The sequence below is a fragment of the Pelecanus crispus genome, chromosome 8 (assembly GCF_030463565.1).
Source record: "Pelecanus crispus isolate bPelCri1 chromosome 8, bPelCri1.pri, whole genome shotgun sequence".
In the NCBI taxonomy this organism is placed as follows: Eukaryota; Metazoa; Chordata; class Aves; order Pelecaniformes; family Pelecanidae; genus Pelecanus; species Pelecanus crispus.
Window position 1 is genome coordinate 25,412,229 of NC_134650.1, and position 19,088 is coordinate 25,431,316.

Genomic DNA, 19,088 nt, shown 5'->3' on the forward strand with positions numbered 1-19,088 from the left:
TCCCGCCCGGCCCCGCCTGCGCTCTCCCATTAGGCCTTCTGGGTGTGGGCGGGCCCTCCGCAGCAGCCTCCGCTCTTCGATTGGCTGCGGGCGGGGCGGAAGGAAGCGTTTCCCAGGAGACGGCCGGGCCGGAAGGGAAGGGCGATGTGCGATGGGGAGGCGCGGCTGGCTGCCGTGACCGGCGGTAGGTGCGGGGCAGGGCCGGGAGACCCTGGGCACCTTTCCGGAGCGGGGAGGAGGTGACACGGGCCCGACGCACATGTTCCTTGGGAAGTGGGGACTGACAAGGGCGGGTCACCTGGGTGCCTTTTGGAGAGGGAATATGATGGCAGCAGGTCGCCTGGGTCCCTTTGAGGAGGGGGAGGTGATGCGGGCCGGGTGCCTGGGTCCCCCTGGGGAGGGACAGGGCTGGGGGCTTCGCTCTCCCTAGGAGCTAGGACTGAGAACGGGGAGGCGGGGGTTCATCCCTCCCCCTGTGCCATGAGGCGATGCTAAAGACCTGGTGCCCACCCTCAGCAGGCTGCTCTGAAGGCCGGTGTTGGCCAGCAACCGTAGCGTGAGCAGGGAGTCCCCAGCACGCACCCAGAAGCTCTTGCACTGGCCCATCTCAGTGGCCTTGGGTTGCTATGTGTCCTGTCCTGTGTAGTCAGTAACTGCTCATAGCCACAGGCCAAGGGTTTGGCCAGGACACAGACCAGCACTGGCTGGAATCCCTGGCCTGGCACAGGGGATCACTATCCAACACCTGGGCTGTGAGCTCTCTGGGACACACTGGACTGGGGTGACATCTTCATCTTACATGGCTTCATTTTCTTTTGTCTTTATAATAGTGATAGATGCTTCAGGAGGAAAGATAGTAGTTTCGAGCCTCTTCTCTGAGTAGGTGGAGAAAGTTCCTAGAGAATTTGAGTTATTAGGGAAAAGAAGTAGTAGTAACTTTTCAAGAACATGATTTTGAAATTCCTGTGTCTAAAAATTAAAGGTTCTCCTATGATCTGAGAAGTGTGTGGTAATTTAACAATTAAATTTATATTAATGCCAAGTCACGTGTTATTCCTTAGTACTTAGTCCAAAAAGAAGAAGTAACCACTAACAGCAGCAATATAGCACATTGCCTCTCCTCCAGTTTGGTTATGCAGTAATGATGGAGACTTCTGATGAAGAAAACTTTGGTGTAGCTATGTGAGTATGCTACATTCTGTGTCAGATTTTCAATAAGCTAATTACTAGTTAAAATATCTTAATGGGAATATAATTACACAAATGAATTTACACTACACTGATTAGCAGATTCTGCCTCTTAGGATAATAAGGCTGCAGAAAAATGCAAAGCTCTGGGAGGGAATAACATCAGTTCAGAGTTCAGATGAAGTCAAACTAAATATGACTGCAATGAGCATAGCACTAGATAGCCCTGGCTGAATGATCAAAATAAACACTGTAAGGCTGAAAACTGGGGGTTTTGTGTTCATTTTAAATTCAAAATTTCTCTCTCCTTTTCAAGAGCATATGTTGTCTTATATCACGGGTTCGAAGAAGAGACTTCCTCTGTGTTTGAATGTGCTCTTTCTAGACATGTGAGGCCTTTTAAACATAGTCTCAACCAAATTTTACACTGGTAGATGCTAAGACCCTGCTTCGCCCCACATTTGTCTGGCATACTCTTCTTGTAAAGCTTGTGGCAGAATGGGATGTGTGCCTGTGCCTCTGTTACTCTAGTACATCGATTTAGTTCTTTCAGTCTACAGACTATCACAAATGGCCATGTGCCCGGGTTTCTTCAGCAGCACAGGTTGTGCTGGCCTAGACTAGACGTGAGGAGGTGACAAAGGCTTAAACCACAAGATTTGTGAGCGCATGTTTCTTCAGGTGTGCGGATGCAGGTGTGTTATATAGACAGATGGAATCACTGCTATTTTGGAACAGTTAAAATTCCATGATTTGTCTCGTAAGCCTAGACTGGTGTTTAAATTAATACTTTTAAATTTTCTGTTGCTGTTAGAATAAGCTATAAAACTAGTAGTAGCACTGTTTTGGAGGGGAAAAAGAGTAGAAATTATCCATAGCAAAGTCTCCTGTCCTTGCATGTAAATGAAAAGCGATGACCCCTATTGCCTGAAGTCCTAAGTGTGATGCTCAGGGTATGTAATGCTTTGACTGTTCTGTGCCAGCTCCTCTCCTGGTGCTGTCCTGCCCTCTGGTGGAAGAGCATGCTTTTCAGTCCCTTGGCTTGGCTTTGCTCATCTCCCAAGGCTTAACAGATTAGAAATGTTGCTAGAACATCGCTTGTGATCAGACGCCTTTTTAAATCAAATATCTTTTCATTTTTCCTGGTCAGAATGAGCCCTATGGCTCATGATAGTTAAACTGTCAGTTAAACTGTTGTTGGATTAATTTCACTGGACTATTATTCAGCAGCAAAAGAATTTAATGAGTTTTTTTTTTTAAATTAGTCTGAAAGAGTATTCTGCTCTGTTTACTAAATAGAAATTTGAAAGACAAATAGGACATCTGTCTTTAAAAAAAAAGTTAGCTTTGATCAGCAAAAGCACCATTTATATTAAAATTTAATGTCTATGAGACTGTTTCCCTCGTGTGAGAAAAACCTGTCTTTCATCTCCTGGAGAATATAGGAAGAGTTCATCCCCCGCTAAAGATAAGCTCTGAATGCCAAGACCAAGGAGATCCTGTGGATTATCTAATGTGTCTGAACAAGCTGCACAATAATAGATTTAGCAGAGGGATCCAGAGTCCTGAAATGCTGGTACCAAAGTCTTCTTCCCTGGATGACTTCAGATCCATAATGGTGTTTAATATTTGCTCATGATCAAATGACCTCAGGAGGTTATGCCATTTATTTGTAGTGTGCAGGGATGTTTCTTGCATAAGAAAAATATTTAGTTTTTTTCACTTATATAATATTGTGTATACATTGAGTTTAAGTGATTCCACAAGATCAAGTATTTCAAAATATTCTCTAGAGTGTCTACAGTTCTGTGATCACACAGGGACAAGAGCAGAAGGAAAGCTTGTGGTAGCAGCTGGGATTTGTGGGTTGGAAAATGCTTAATTTTCTAATTACGCTCTTTACTTCCTTCTGCACCAGGACTGGAATTACCTTGACAGTAATAACAATAAAACAACCCTTTTTTTTTTTTTTTTTTTTCTTTTTTTTTTTTTTCTCCAGTTAGGCACCTTACTGGGGGGGAAATACAGTAGAGGCCTGTTGAGAATCCCCATGAAGCAGTCTTATCAGTGTTGTGGATTATTTTGTAGGTTGAAACTAGGAAATTATTTGCTTATCTTTTAATTAGTGGGCTTATTTGTGCTTGGGCTTTTGTTAACACTTTTTAATTTTAACTTTTATTTCTGCTGTGGTTGAAATATGTATTTATGCAGTACCATCTTTCTTTGCTTTCAGCTCCTCCCCTTCTGATGCAGAGTTCGATGCAGTTGTTGGCTATCTGGAGGATATTATAATGGGTAAGCTCTGCAAGTAGTTATAGACAACAAGACGAGTGCTAAACATATTGTAAGCTGCTCTTCTGTTAGCAGATATACAGAGCCAAAGTAGCCCCTGCATGCTTCATGGAAGCTTTCCTTCCTTTGTTCCTGTGCCCCCCTAACCTGGTAGTGCAGTGTATATACAAAAGTCTTTTGTGTGCTATTTGCACAACAGTGTGCTTACAAGTCTTGAAAATGATTCTCTGCACCACTGCGGTACACTCCTTCATAAACAAACAGTAAAGACACTTGTAAATCTCACGTAGAAATCAAAGCTTTCTGGAATGTTCGTACCCTTTTATAAAGGGGATGGAAGAGACTGTGAGAGGTAGCCTTCCCTTCCCCAGCTCTGTGTAACTTAGAATCATGTAATTGTTTAGGTTGGAAAACACCTTTAAGATCATTGAGTGCAACCGTTAATCTAACACTACTAAGTCCACCACTAAACCATATCCCTAAGTGCCACATCTACACGTTTTTTAAATACTTCCAGGGATGATGACTCAACCACTTTCCTGGGCAGCTTGTTCCAGTGCTTGACTACCCTTTCTGTGAAGAAATTTTTCCTAATATCCAATCTAAACCTCCCCTGTCCCAACTTGAGGCCATGTCCTCTCATCCTATCACTTGTTACTTGGGAGAAGAGACCAACGCCTACCTCGCTGCAACCTCCTTTCAGGCAGTTGTAGAGAACTTTTGCTCAAGTGTTTGTCAGGATATTCTTAGAAGCTACCATAGTTTGTCCAGGCAATTTGCTGTAGTGCCTAGCTGTTGCTACTGCAGGCAGCCTATCATAATCTGTAATATAAAGTATGTAATATAAGTATGTTGTTCCTTGTCCTGTCTCTGCTGAACACAGAACAGTTTATTTCCTCTGTCTGCAGCAGCATTGCATAGCTGGAGATGGGTGTCATCATGTCTTGCCACTTTTTACTTTTTGAGGCTACCTTCTGAGTTGATTTTGTTGCATGTGACTTGCATATGTACATACAGTTGCAATGTGGCAGGACCTGTTCATAGCAGGAATGTTAAATGGTGCTAATCTTATTCTGTGAGCTTAGGCAATAAAAGGTGCTAAATTCTCAGGACCATAATTTTAACTGAGAAGTCAGTGTGTGCAAGGAAGTAGTTTGCAAGGTGCCAAGACAGAATTCATGCTAATCAGCCATCAGCTGCTTCATAACAATAGCATATAATCTTTTTGACCACACCCTTCCCAGAGAGATGTAGATTCTGCAGCCTCAGTTTGCCTGGTGATGTAGTTGAATCTGCAGAAATGCTAACTAAACTAATTTTGAATAAGTTAGGGTTTAGAAAGCTGGGACCAATGTATTTTAACACTATGTATAAGTAAACTTTATATTCATACCTGACCTGCCATGTTCATTTTTATTTTTGTTTTCTACCACAACTGGAAAAAAATTCCTCAGCAGCTGAAGTCAAACCTGGGAGTTTCACTAACATCTTTGAATTCAAGGAAAAACAATTATTTTGAATTTTTATAGGGAAAAGGTAATCACTTCTGCTGACTTGAGAGCCTGAACAAAAATGAGTTCAGCATAAATAACCTTATTAATAAAGCGTAAAGCAGGAGGACTTTTTTGCTAATACTAAGTGTAAATGAAACTTATAAGAAGTAATTGTAAACCTGCTAGGTGGATGTGTTCATCCTATTCCATTCTGAATACACAGCTGCTGTCAAAATGCAGACTGATGTGCTGCTGCTCTGTTGATTCTGCTCCCTTGGCTGAAGTAACACTGCCCTCCTCCAGCAGCCTCTGTCTTCTCACAGATGGGTCAGAAATGGTGGCTCAGCAGCAGCTACGGTACTGGTGTGACTGACTCTGCACGTGTGCAGAGCTCCATGGTTACAACAGGGAAGCAGAGGACTAGTGAATGTGGGTTTTGTGTTACAAAAAGAATGACTAAACTCGTAACTGTATGATGCATTTTTGTTGTGGCCCAGATGATGATTTCCAGTTAATACAGAGGACTTTTATGGAGAAGCACTACCAGGAGTTTGATGACTCGGAAGAAAACAAGCTCATCTATACTTCTATTTTTAATGAATATGTAAGACACTTTCTCCTAATTTTTGCATGTATTGGGTTTTTTGTTTTTTTTAAGGCCAGTGTCAGGTCCTGTATTCCCCCTTCATAAAATACTGGGTTTACATGGAGCAGAGCCAACATACTGCATGCTGTCTCTTTCATGATCTGTGAGCAAGAAAGATGTTTTCTGGAGCTCTAGGTTCCTTTCTCTTTGTTTCACCTGAAAACTTATACAAATGTTTTGTCCTCACCAGTATTCCCAGCAAAAACATTCAGCTCAGTGCCTTACCCAGTGGTGTGAATAATTGAACTAGCATTGCCCAGCAAGGAATCTGCAGTTGTGTGCCCAGTGAGGGTAATACAAAATGTCAATAAAGTGTCAGTGTATGGAAGATGCACTGTTTTGAAATCTGCTCCTGAAATTTGTTATGATGTTGTTGGGGTGGTTTGTTTGTTTCAGATCTCTCTAGTAGAGAAATACATCGAAGAAAAATTGCTTGATCAGATTCCTGGTTTTAATATGGCTGCTTTCACAATGTCATTGCAGTAAGTCTCTGCTTTGCTTTTGGTTGGGGGGCAGATTATGTGCTTCTCAATTAACTCTCTTTATCTAGATTAAAACTTAGGTTTGACAGTTCTCCCTTTATAAAGAGGTTCCTCTGTAATTACAAAAAAAGTGTTCATGTATGCAATGAATGACCACTTTCCTTGCCTTCAGCATGTTGTGCTACTCCAAATTTCTGAACTGTTATGCTGAAATATATTGGGGGGTGTGGTGGTTCAACTCCAGTCAGCAACTAAGCACCACGCAGCTACTCGCTCACCCTCCCCCTCTGGTGGGATGGGGGAGAGAATCAGGGGAAAAAAAAGTAAAACCTGTGGGTTGAGATAAAGGTAGTTTAACAGGACAGCAAAGGAAGCGAAAATAATAATAGATAAAGGAATATACAAAGCAAGTGATGCACAATGCAATTGCTCACCACCCGCTGACTGATGCCCAGCCAGTTCCTGAGCAGCGCTCGCTGCCCCCGGCCACCCCCCCCCCCCCCCCAGTTTATATACTGAGCCTGACATCATATGGTATGGAATAGCCCTTTGGCCAGTTTGGGTCAGCTGTCCTGGCTGTGCCCCCTCCCAGTTTCTTGCGCACCTGGCAGAGCATGGGAAGCTGAAAAGTCCTTGACTAGTGTAAGCACTACCTAGCAACAACTAAAACATCAACATTACCAGCATTATTCTAGTGCTAAATCCAAAACACAGCACTATGCCAGCTACTAGGAGGAAGATTAACTCTATCCCAGCCAAAACCAGGACAGGGTTTAAGGAGTAGGAAGAGAAATCACAATGAGTGAAAACACTGTACGGTTTTCTCCATTGTTGTCTCTTTGAAGCCAGACCCTTAAAAGGTTGAGTCTCATCTATCTCTTTCAGGCTCTGTGTTGGACACTTAAATAGCCTGGTAGTCTTTCAACAGTCATGTGATGTCTTTATTGTAATTTTTGCAGAAAGCATTCAGAGAAAAGTTTGATTTGTCTTAAGCTTTTGCATTTGGTCACTTTAGCTTAACCAACTTTATGAAGAGGTCACTTTTGAAAGATCACTGTTTTTCCCCTTGAATAAGAAAATCAAGACTCATTGAGAACTGAATATCTTACAATATTTTAATCTATTTATTTTTTAAATTTTTTAAAATAAAACATTGGGAAGTTACTGTGAATACATGTAATATGCTTAAAATATAGACTGTTTAAGGTAAAGCTCCTTCTGATAAGAATTAAATAATTAAAAAAAAACCCCAAACCCAAAACTAACCCAACCATTGACTGTTAAGAGTCTTGTTGAAATATGCCGATATGGGAGCACAGGGTCTTTCTTCCAAAATGTTTTCATCAAAAGTCCTCTACCAAGTATTGCCAGTACAGTCCCTCATTCTTAAGGGATATGTATGAGCATTCTGTGCCTCTCCCCAACCTTTCTCACCTTCCAAGGGACTGTCTAGCTGTTTCAGTGCTCAAGATAAATAAATAGATAAATGGTAGTTGAGTGTTACTTCTGTTGACTTACAGATCAGTTTCTTTGTCTGATTTTCAAGGACTGATGCTTTACCGAAGACCCATAATAATGTTCTTGTTTAAATTTTGATACTGTTCTATTTGTCCTAGTATCCTTTTGATCTCATACCATTTTAAAATAAGAGTTTATTTCCCACACAGTTTTCTAATTCCCCGATTTTGTCTCTCTATAGACAGCACAAAGATGAAATGGCAGGTGATATATTTGATATGCTTCTCACGTTTACTGACTTTCTGGCTTTCAAAGAAATGTTCTTGGATTACAGAGCTGTAAGTATGTCACATTGTTTATTTTCATTAGCATAATGGCTATTGTTTTTGTGTAGCTCTGCCTGAGAGTGCCAAAGGTAGTGTTATTACAGGAAGGCAGCAGTGTTTATTCAACTGTATGTTGACAATGTACAGGGTCAAAAGGAAAATAACTTCACTGAGTGGCTATTTAAAATCAAAATGCACATTTAATAATTTCTAGAAAACATGAATGAAGCTGGTATGTGGAGCAGTTCTTCAGAAACACACATTTTCTGCATCTTTGAACATTGATTTCCAACGGAGCATAAGGGAGCACTTTTTACCGTGTGGGTGACCGAGCATTGGCACAGGTTGCCCAGGGAGGTTGCGGAGTCTCTATCCATGGAGTTATTCAGAAGGTGTCTGGACGTGGTCCTGCTGGAGCAGCGGGTTTGGACCAGATGACCTCCAGAGGTCCCTTCCCACCTTGACCGTTCTGTGATTCTATGATATGGCTTTTTAATGTTTTGGTTTGGGTTTTTTTTTTTTTTCCCCAGCCATTTCAAAATTAGTTTTTTAAGCTTATTCCATTTGTATTTCTCCTCCTCTCTGTCCAGGCTGGAGAAACAAACAGAAGTATTAAGGTTTTTGAATGAGCTTTTTCCTAGGGAAATGAAATACATGTAAGCGCTCCCCAGTGTCTGTCCAGTCACATTTGACAAAGGAGCAAAAGAGTCAAAGTTGTCAGAGTTACGTCCTCTGCTGCCTCACCCAACCCCTTTAAGTTTTGTGAAAATGGGGGCAGGTTGAGGAGAAAGAGACAGTCCATGTCTCAGCAGCAGGAATAGTTTCAGTTGGAGTTTGCACTTTTGGGGACACCTGAGAAGCAAACCACAGAAGCTAGATTTCACTAGTTGAGCCTTGAGCACTGGGTGAGCCTGCTGGCTGGCTGGTTTTGACCAGATGTAAGCACAACTGTGCTCTTACATGGACGTATGGCTGGTAGGACAACAGCAACCTTAATCCAGGGATTCCTGCACAATCTCTTCTTGATGTTTGGGTTCACTTTCAATCATAGATATATAGGTAACATGTAATTTTATGTTGATTTGATGCAATAAACAGAATATGTATTGCCCATTTCATTTTTTGAACTGTTTATTCCAAAACAGCATTGAGTCATGAATTTTTTTCTTCCATATTTCTAGGAAAAAGAAGGTCGAAGTCTGGATTTAAGCAGTGGGTTAGTAGTGACTTCGTTAAACAAATCATCAATATCCTCCTCCTAGAACAGTTTATGCAATACTTTCCTTCTGCAGATGACTGCTGCTGCCTTCGTTTGGACATTAAAACACTAAAGGTCATGAGAATCGGGGTGCTTTTATATGATGAAAACTCATTCACCCTCCAGACCACACCTTCAGAGGCCTGATCCTAGAAACATCTGTTTGTGAATTCTGGTTGGTATTCAGTGACCACAGAAGACAACAATTTCACCTCTACCAGCATAATTGTTTTTAATAAACACACAGTATTTGTACACCAGCCTAACCATTATGCATGCTGAGAAGCCCAGCACACTGAAAGGACAATAAATAGGCCTGTGCACGTGTTATTTGGGTTGGCATCTTAACCATCTCCCCAAAATGTAGAACTTGTCAGAATCAAGACAGCAGTGTAAAAAGAGCATGTCCCTCCACCTCTTGGAAGGACAGGTGGGAATACGTAACTTCGGAGCTCTTCCCCATCAATGTTTTGTTGTTTTGGGTTTTTTTTAACATACTTTAATACAATATGATCTTAAGTACTACAGCTTTCTAATGGAAGAGTATGTTTTAATATGTAGATGTTCTAGCATAAGAATGTCTCTCAGCTCTGACAGTTGATATGTTAGTGTGTAAATCTGTCTGCTCTGGCTTTTAGAAGTCTCACCCTTAATGTGCAAAGTTCTCTGATCCACTTTTGTTCAGGCCCCAGCTATTCTACACTGGGAAAAATAACCATGATAAACTGAAATCTGGCCTGCGTATGCAATTTCTTACTGTCTTGTCAGCAGAGGTACAGCTGCTTTAGTTCTAGTAATATAAGCTTGACGGTAGGTTGGGCACAGACGTGTTTACCACCATGTCATTTACTGCTCTAAATAGCATGCTGATTAAAAGGCGTGGTTTTGCTATTAAACTGTTAGCAACATTAGTGCAGCAATGCATTTTTCAGCATCTGTTGAAAAATAGATGAGTGGCTTGCTGGTAGAGCTGTAGCCATAAGCCTGTCACAAAACCCCGGGCACATCTCTGTTGGAATTATACTGCATTTGGAGCTACAGGGACACTGTTCTTACGCTGTTAAGACACGTTAATCTGCCACTTAATGACATGCTCAGGCAATGTGAGTATGTCTTTAAAAGTCTAAGAGTAGATAGAAACACAGGATGGTGAGCAGAGCCCTCCCCTCTGTCCCACAGCAGGTTGATGCAGCAGGGGAGATGCCCTTCAGCGATGGGACACTGGTGCATTTCCCATCAGGCAGCGGGGCTTTTTAAAGAGATTAGATTTCTCTATATAATGGACTATCTGTGTGCAAGTCTGACCACATTTTAAGAGTTTTAACATTGTCATAATGCATGAAGAGGCTGATTTTCTTACTGTTACTTATTTATATATATATATTCATAGTTGTGGAAACTTTGCCCTTCATTTAGCTCACTGAAAACCAAATAAAGGCAGATCTGCCAAGGACTGACGCAGTTTGTCCAGTCCTTTTCAATTCACACCTTCCATTAATGCAGTTAAAAGTTCCTAAGCCTCTGTAGACAAGTTGTTAAAACTTTTCCCGTGCAGAGCATGTGGTAAATTTTGCAGCATAGCTCACTGTGCACCAGCTTTCTTGTGTAGAAATATCTGGAAATAAATTGAACCCATTTAATCTATTTTTAATAGCTTGTACAAGGAGGATGTGAAAGGAAAAGTTGTGTCGGGCAGGGCATCACACCTAGTTCTGATGAACACCAACCCGTGTGCCCAAGAAATAAAAGGTGAATTTGTCATCTGCAGTGTAGGGGAGAAGCGTGGTTCTGTATTCTCCTGAGGCACTGACCCTGGTGTGTTCCCAGAGCATTTGCAGGCTTAGTTTTAATTTTTGAAGACCACCTGTAGCTAATGTGCAAAATTGACTTTCCCGTTAATAGGTGGTCCTATTAACTCTGTGGTGTGTACAGTGCCGAGTCTGCAGGAGGGAGCACATCAAAGCCTTGGCAACTCTTCTGTGTTCTTGCAGTATTGAATGCACACTCTGTGTGTGTGCATGTGTACGTGTGTGTGTGCATGTATGTAAAGCAAAGCAAGATGAACCCTATGGACTTTGTACCTCCTCCCTTGGGGCCAGGCTGTAATGCCCATATGCACTGGGAAGAGGCAGTCGCCTCTGCCAGTGATATCTCTGCTGTCCACTCCATGCCATGCTGTATGTGCGCCTTCTGGCAAGACAAACATTTTCTTGACAGACTCCACTGATGTATTTAGGAAGATTTTTATTTAAAGCATAAAATTTGTGCTTCAAATTGTTAGGAATCAATACAACAGTTTTGACTGCTTCCTTTGCTTAGCTTTCATCTTCCACCTCTGCCACCATTTATGTATCATGTTAATTGCAGTTACTTACACTGGTGTGAGTGACCAGAGACAGGAGCCTGGGCTTGGTTTAGTGAATTTTAGTATTGGAGTGTGCTGAATTGGCTGAGCCCCCTCAGCGGAGCTGCTCCAGCGAGGATCTGGATGAACCCCAAGGACAAGCAGGAGCTTCAGCCCCCAGCAAGTCCATGTCCTCCTGGCGAGGCTGTGGTGACGGCGCTGGTGGATTTGTGCTGTGGGCACATCAGCTGGAAGCATCATCGGAGACCACTGAGCAGCATCTACGTGACCTGGTACCAACCATCCCTGCCAGCACAGACTGGTCCAAGAACAAGACCTGGTGGCACGTGAGGCTCCAAGCCACCGAACCCGGCATGTGCTGACCCAGGATGGCCGAGGGTTGGGCTTCGCTGTCCACTCCTTACGCATGGTCAGTCACTTGGCTGGTGGCTGCATTGCTGCCGAGTCCTTTCCAGGCACGGAAGCTGAAGAAGGTGCTTGCCCCGTAGGTGATCATTGTGAGGCAGGCAAAGAACTGGAAGAGGAGCACACCCCATGTGTGAGCACGGCAGCCACCCTAGCCCTACGGCCCTCGCCTGCCTGCCGCTACTTACAGATGCTGCGGCTCTCCGGTTGTAATCCCACTGCCGCCACGATGTAGGCTGGACAGCGGCCGCACATGTTACGAAGGCAGTGATGTACAGGACAGTTGCCACAGCATTGAAGATCATCAGCTGTGGAAGGCAAAGAGCATGTCATGAGGTCTGGGCTCAGACTCGTGTGTGCTGGGATGAGGGATGAGCAAAAGGCTCAGTTTTGCATTCCCCCCTCTTCCCCAGGAGAAGCAGAGGAAAAGGGTCCAGCCCCTCACGCTGAGGACAGATCTCAGGTTAACATCTCATTAAATGTGCCCCAGGTTGTGCTGAGAGGTTTCTGGTTGACACCACGACTGCAGCAGTGATGCAGTGGCTGTAACTTTCTGGATTGATACAGGGCTCCATGTTTCGAAAATTTTCTAAGCAATTGAGGGGCAGAATGAAACAATGTCATTGTGCAAAGTGCAAGGGACTTTGTTCCATCAGCCCAGAAAAGCCCAGGTCCTCTTGGAGCATTTCCCAAGGATGTTTCCCACTTGGGACCCCACCCCTTGCTCTCTCTCAGGTACATACCACGAGGGGCCAAGGAATCACATAGAACTTCAGCTGAAGCTGCAGGAGGTAAGTCATGAAGAAAAGGACTGTTACTATCCAGAAGGAGATGGACACGAACATGACCCAGCCGTACGCTGCATGGAGGTGGTATGTTGTGTCAGCGATGAGAGCCCACACCAGTAAGCCGAGCACCTGCAAGGTGAAATGGTGAACGTGTTCCGGTGGTGGTTCCTACAGGTGGAAAGCAGAGCATTGCCCACGAACCTGGGCTTACCAGACCCTCATTGCTCAGGGATGGGCTCATCCCCAGTACTGTTGCCCCAGGAAGCAGTACAGGGATGCCCTGCAAGGCAGGGCAGGTCAGGATGGGTGAAACCTGGGTATCCTTGCCACCAAAGGTCCCTTCTCAACCAAGAAGCCCTCATGCCCAGTGCCAATAACTGCAGGCACTGGCTTAGTGTTAGGGACATCTCATGGGCTGGATGACAGCTGGACATGGGGGCTCCTGGATGACATCCTCCAGGTGCAGCATCATTTTTTAAAAAAAAAGCAAGCTGCTCTCCACTGTTAGGTCTGGTCTGGTTTATACCTCCTGTATATATAGCTTCTAGGGTTCACCTTTCACTGTTAAACAGGTGAACAATTGCAGCATCATGTGTCTGAAGAGTGATCCACAAAAAAACAGGTGAGTCTGTTTCTGGGTCTGCTCAAGGAGAAATAAGCAGAGCCAGGGCAGAGCTGTTTTCTCTCCTCCCTGCAGCCCCCGGCAGCCTGCAGGGCAGAGGCGGCAACAGGGAGCAGGCCTCTGCCCTTGGCTCCCTGGCAGGCAGGGATGGAAAAGCCCAGCCCAGGGTGCTGTTTCATTTATTCTTATTTTCTTTCCCTTCCCTGTGCTGTGTCCACCCCCGGTCTTTGGACTCTGAAGGAGATGCTGTCTTGTTTCACCTGCAGCGATGCAGCCAGGGAGCAGCTGCCTTCTCCAGCATCCACTCCCCTGGGAACTCCCTGGAGCAGCTGTGGCAGCAAGTTTGCAGGTATTTTTTTATTTTGAAGGCCCTTAACCCATGATGGAGCAAGCAGAAGATGGGACACCAGCACCTAGTGATGCAGCCTGGAAAAGAAAGGCTGCTGCAAAGCAAATGGCGCTTTCTGTGGCTTGCCCTGTTTGTTCTGCAGCCTCAAGCGCAGCCTGTGCACTGGGACATAGAGCCAGCTGGGTGCTGGTGGGTTCTGCTTCACCATTCTTCGCCTACCAGCTGGAACAGAGCAAAGCAGGGAGTTTCGAACCCACTTCCCAGGGAGCAAGAAGGCTCCAGCCCTGCACCCTCCATGTTTCCCAGCATGACCAAACATCCCAGGGAGATCCCCACAGTACAGCCCCATGGCGAGTCTGGGGTGAGAACATGCCCCAAATGCAACCGCAGCATCTTCTGTTTCCTAGCTGGGGTTGGGATCTCTTTGGGCAGAGCTGGTGAAGCTGCCAGCACCACCCAGCTCCTGCACTTCACCTCCCCTTTGGCAAGGGAACCACGGAGTCATCTCTTGCCAGTGGGGAGGAGAAGAGCTGTTTGAAAAGCCACTCTGCCCCTGCATAAACCCTCATTGCTTATTGTCACAGAAGAAACACAACAGCCTTTGTCCTGGTGGAGTACAACGCCCTGGTGCTCAGCTGCCCTGACAATGCCTCCTTGTCTGTCACATCCATTTCTAACACTCGTGATCACAAAATATGCATTGGGCAGAAATATGTAAAGGAAAAAGCCTGGTATGCTCCAGGAGCAGGATGTGGCATGTGCAAGCTGCCCTGCTCTGGCTGCTGGGCGAAAAAAAGCAGGAGCCCTTAGGAGAGAGGTTGTGGGGAGCAGCAGGTCTCAGTGGATGGGAGCTGTGCCAGTGTTTAACACTGTCTGCCAAAGGCAATGGTACAGTCCAAGCAGGGGCACTGATGGGCTGGAGAGGTGGGACCGGGCATGGGGTTGAAGGGTCCCTTCTCCTGCTCTTGGTTCCTTTCTGCTGCTCCTGCAAGACATCACCTGGCAGCATCCTTCCCTAGCTCTTCTCTGAGCATTTGTTCCCATGTCACAACCAGCTCAGCCATGCCCAGGAATCGAAATCTGGAGCAGGGAGCCAGGTCTACACCAGGTGTTTCACAGCAGCTGTGCAGGGTGTGTCCCACTGCCACACCCCACAATGAGAGGGCACAAGCAAACAGGCTCCTGCCTGCAGTGGGGCAGCACCATGGGCAAACACCGGGACAGGTCACGCGTGGCCCCATATGCAGCTAACGCCCCACACACACACAACATTCTACCCGACGTCCCAGGAGACAGATGCCCATGCGGATCGGCCCATGCGCAGTGCTGGGAGCTGCCAGGTGTCGAGCCAAGTTATAACCGGCAAAGGGCATGAGGACAAGCAGCCAAATTTTCCCCTGGCTTTAGAGAGGGAAGGAGGAGAGAGGGGGGCTGCAGGATCTCAGGGTTGGAGTTGAGTTAGGGTTACAGAGCGAGGATAGGCTAGGGATGGCAGCCAAAGGGAAACCTGCCTGTTTCCAGCCAGGGCAATGACGAAAAGCATTCGAAGTAGGTGATGCACTCGGACAGCCACTCCCACATCCAGGCCCCGCCCGGTGCCCCCTCCCCGGTACTCACGGCCTGGGCGCCCATCAGCCCCCCGAGCGGCGAGCAGAGGAAGGCGCCGTCCAGGGCGGGCAGGGCGGCGGAGGAGCCCGGGGAGCCGCTCCGGGTCCGCGCAGCGCCGGGCAGCCCCGCCATGCCGCGGGCCCCGGGACGGCCCCGGGACGCCTCCCGCCCCGCCCCGGGCGGAGCGCGGGGCGAGCCCCACCGCCTCCCCCGGGCGTTGCGGGTGGGTCCTCCCCATCGCCACGCAACGGGCTGGGGGGGGCGCTGGGCTGAGCCCCTCCTCCCCGGGGAGATGCTGCGGGCCCTCCTGCATCGCCCCGCGCTGGGCTCCCCAGTACGTCCCCGTCTCCCTTGTACTGGGAAGCCCAGCACCGGACCCAGCGCTCCAGGGGCGGCCCCACCAGTGGCAGGGCCACCTACACACACTTCCTGGCAATGCTCTGCCTAAGGCAGCCCAGGACACCACCAGTCTTCTTTGCAGCTCATGTTCAGCTTGGTGTCCACCAGCACCCCAGGGCCTTTTTGTGGTCCCCAGTATGTCCCAGTGCCTGGGGTTGTTCCTCTGCAGGGGCAGGACTTTGCACATCTCCTTGCTGAGTTTCAGGAGGTTCCTGCCAGCCCATTTCTCCAGCCTGTCCAGATCCCTCTGGATGGCAGCAGGACCCTCTGGAGTATCAGCCACTCCTCCCAGTTTGGTGTCACCTGCAAACCTGCTGAGGGTGCACCCTGTCCCATCATCCAGATCATTAATGAAGATGTTAAACAGGACTGGACATGGTATTTACCCCCTGGGGTACACCACTGGTTTCTGGCCTCCAACTAAAGCAAGGAGTATAGTCAGGACCCTAAATTTTAGGAAAGTAAACTTCCAGCTCTTCAAGGAGTTAGTCAGAAGGAACCCCTGGGAAATGGTCCTCATGGACAGGGGAACAGAACAGAGCTGGCAGATCTTTAAGGACACCTTCCATAGAGTGCAAGAGCTCTCAGTCCCCAAGTGTAAAAAATCAGGCAAGGAAGGGAAGAGACCAGCATGGCTGAGTCGAGACCTGCTGGTCAAACTAAAGAGTAAGAGGGAACTGCACAGGCAGTGGAAGCAGGGACAGGTGTCCTGGGAAGAGTACAGGGAAGCTACCCGGTTGTGTAGGGATGGGGTCAGGAAGGCCAAGGCACAGCTGGAGCTGAATTTGGCAAGGGATGTAAAGAATAAGAAGAAGGGCTTCTACGGGTATGTCAACTGGAAAAGGAAGGTTAAAGAAAGCGTACCTCCCCGATAAACAAGAATGGCAACCTAGTATCAACAGATGAGGAGAAAGCTGAGGTACTGAGCAACTTCTTTGCCTCGGTCTTCACCTCTCTCCTCACCCCTCCTGAGCTGATGGACCACAAGTTGGGGATAGGGGACGGGGGATGGGGGGGGTAAAGCCCCTCCCACTGTAGGGGAAGATCAGGTTTGAGACCACCTGAGGAACCTGAATGTACACAAGTCTCTGGGACCTGATGAGATGCATTCCAGGGTCCTGAGGACTTGCCAAGCCACACTCTCCATGATATTTGAAAAGTCATGGCAGTCAGGTGAAGTCCCTGCTGACTGGAAGAAGGGAAACATTGTGCCCTTTTTTAAAAAGAAGAAAGGAGGACCCTGGGAACTACCAACCTGTCAGCCTCACCTCTGTGCCTGGGAAGATCATGGAGCAGATCCTCCTAGAAGCTATGCTCAAGCACATGGAGGACAGGGAGGTGATTCGAGAGAGCCAGCATGGTTTCACCAAGGGCAAGTCCTGCCTGACCAACCTAGTGGCTTTCTATGAAGGAGTGACTGCATCAGTGGACAAGGAAAAAGCAATGGATGTCATCTACTTGGATTTCTGTAAAGCCTTCGACCCAGGCCCCCACAACATCCTTCTCTCTTAGTTGGAAGATATGGATTTGATGGGTGGACTGTTCGGTGAATAAGGAATTGGTTGGATGGTCACAACCAGAGGGTCGTGGTCAACAGCTCGATGTCCAGATGGAGACCAGTGACAAGTGGTGTCCCTCAGGGGTCCGTACTGGGACTGGTGCTGTTTAACATCTTCATCAGTGACATAGACAGTGAGATGAAGTGCACCCTCAGCAAGTTTGCAGATGATACCAAGCTGAGTGGTGCAGGTGACACGCCAGAAGGACGAGATGTCATCCAGAGGGACCTGGACAAGCTGGAGAGGTGGGCCTGTGTGAACCTCATGAGGTTCAACAAGGCCAAGTACAAGGTCCTGCATGTGGGATGGGGCAACCCCTGATACCAACACAGGCTGGGGGATGAAGAGATTGAGAGCAGCCCTGCAGAGAAGGACTTGGGGGTACTGGTGGATGAAAAGCTGGACGTGAGCCAACAATGTGTGCTTGCAGCCCAGAAGGCCAACCGAATCCTGGGCTGCATCAAAAGAAGCATGGCCAGCGGGTTGAAGAAAGTGATTCTACTGCTCTACTCTGCTCTGGTGAGACCTCCCCTGGAGTACTGCGTCCAGCTCTGGAGCCCTCAGCACAAGAAGGACGTAGAACTGTTGGAGTGGGTCCAGAGGGCCACAAAAATGATCAAAGGGCTGGAGCACCTCTGCTATGAGGCCAGGCTGAGAGAGTTGGGATTGTTCAGCCTAGAGAAGAGAAGGCTGCGGGGAGACCTTATTGAGGACTTTCAGTACTTAAAGGGGGCCTGTAGGAAAGATGGGGACAATCTTTTTAGCAAGGCCTGTTGTGACAAGACCCTTGTAATGGTTTTAAACTAAAGGAGGGTAGATTTAGACTGGATATAAGGAAGACATTTTTTACAATGAGGGTGGTGAGGCACTTGAACAGGTTGCCCAGAGAGGTAGTGGAGGCCCCATCCCTAGAAACATTCAAGGTGAGGTTGGATGGGGCTCTGAGGAACCTGATCTAGTTAAAGGTGTCCCTGCTTACTGCAGGGGGGTTGGGCTAGATGATCTCTAAAGGTCCCTTCCAACCCAAAGCATTCTATGGTTCTATGATTCTATGATCAACAGCTTGTCTAGGGGAATCTTACGGGAGATGGTGTCAAAGGCAAAACTGAAGTCCAGGTAGATAATGTCAGCTGTTCTCCCCTTGTCTGCCAAGCCCATAATTTCGTCATAGAAGTTTATCTAGCTGGTCTTCTCCCCCAGGAGACGCTATACTCCTGATGACCTTCACCTTCCTGGGCATGGTTCCACCACCTTCCAGCGGTAGGGGCGAGGCTGACCGGCCCGTAGCTTCTCGGCTGCCCTTTGGAAGTCGAGGGTGACAGCCACTTTCCCTCAGGCACCTTTCCTTGGTTACCGCGACCACTCCAGAACGATCGCGACTGAGCTGTCGGAGGGACCAGCTGGCGCCGGAGGAGAGAGGCGGCGAGTAGCTTAGTTGTGGGGTCAGGATGGCCGAGCGGTCTAAGGCGCTGCGTTCAGGTCGCAGTCTCCCCTGGAGGCGTGGGTTCGAATCCCACTTCTGACAGCTCCCTTTTACTCTGCTAGGAGACTGTTTTTTTGCTTGGAGGGGGCGGGGGCCGATTTAAAAAAAAAAAAAAAGAAGCCACAATTATATCAATTAACTAATTAACCACAATAAAAGCTAAAAGGCGGCTAAAATTGCAAAAGTCAACTTGTCAGAAGTGGGATTCGAACCCACGCCTCCAGGGGAGACTGCGACCTGAACGCAGCGCCTTAGACCGCTCGGCCATCCTGACAACGCTGAGAAGCGTTTCCCACCCAGCCCTACAGGACCCACACTCACCCGCGGAGGCGAGCGCTTACCGCCGCTCCTGCCCCCGAGGGTCCCC

At 47.1% G+C, this 19,088-nt stretch overlaps 3 protein-coding genes and 2 non-coding genes across 7 annotated transcripts in view; 3 read left to right on the forward strand and 2 right to left on the reverse strand.

The window, feature by feature from the left end:
* RSPRY1 (ring finger and SPRY domain containing 1) overlaps positions 1-19,088 on the forward strand; it is a 281,438-nt gene that overhangs the window by 40,202 nt on the left and 222,148 nt on the right. The gene's annotated exons all lie outside the window — the stretch shown is intronic.
* ARL2BP (ARF like GTPase 2 binding protein) lies at positions 153-9,297 on the forward strand. Its single transcript, XM_075715588.1, has 7 exons — positions 153-184; positions 1,062-1,182; positions 3,422-3,483; positions 5,471-5,577; positions 6,016-6,101; positions 7,801-7,897; positions 9,067-9,297. Exons 2-7 carry the CDS (start codon positions 1,142-1,144, stop codon positions 9,145-9,147), a joined length of 474 nt encoding a protein of 157 aa, XP_075571703.1. The 5' UTR covers positions 153-184; positions 1,062-1,141; the 3' UTR covers positions 9,148-9,297.
* PLLP (plasmolipin) lies at positions 11,909-15,412 on the reverse strand. The gene is made up of 4 exons (XM_075715776.1): positions 15,290-15,412; positions 12,657-12,830; positions 12,102-12,221; positions 11,909-12,022 (listed from the first exon to the last, which is right to left on the reverse strand). The coding sequence occupies exons 1-4, from the start codon at positions 15,410-15,412 to the stop codon at positions 11,909-11,911; spliced, it is 531 nt and encodes a 176-aa protein (XP_075571891.1).
* TRNAL-CAG (transfer RNA leucine (anticodon CAG)) lies at positions 18,681-18,763 on the forward strand. The gene has a single exon. It is a non-coding gene; the product is annotated as a tRNA-Leu (tRNA).
* TRNAL-CAG (transfer RNA leucine (anticodon CAG)) lies at positions 18,913-18,995 on the reverse strand. The gene has a single exon. It is a non-coding gene; the product is annotated as a tRNA-Leu (tRNA).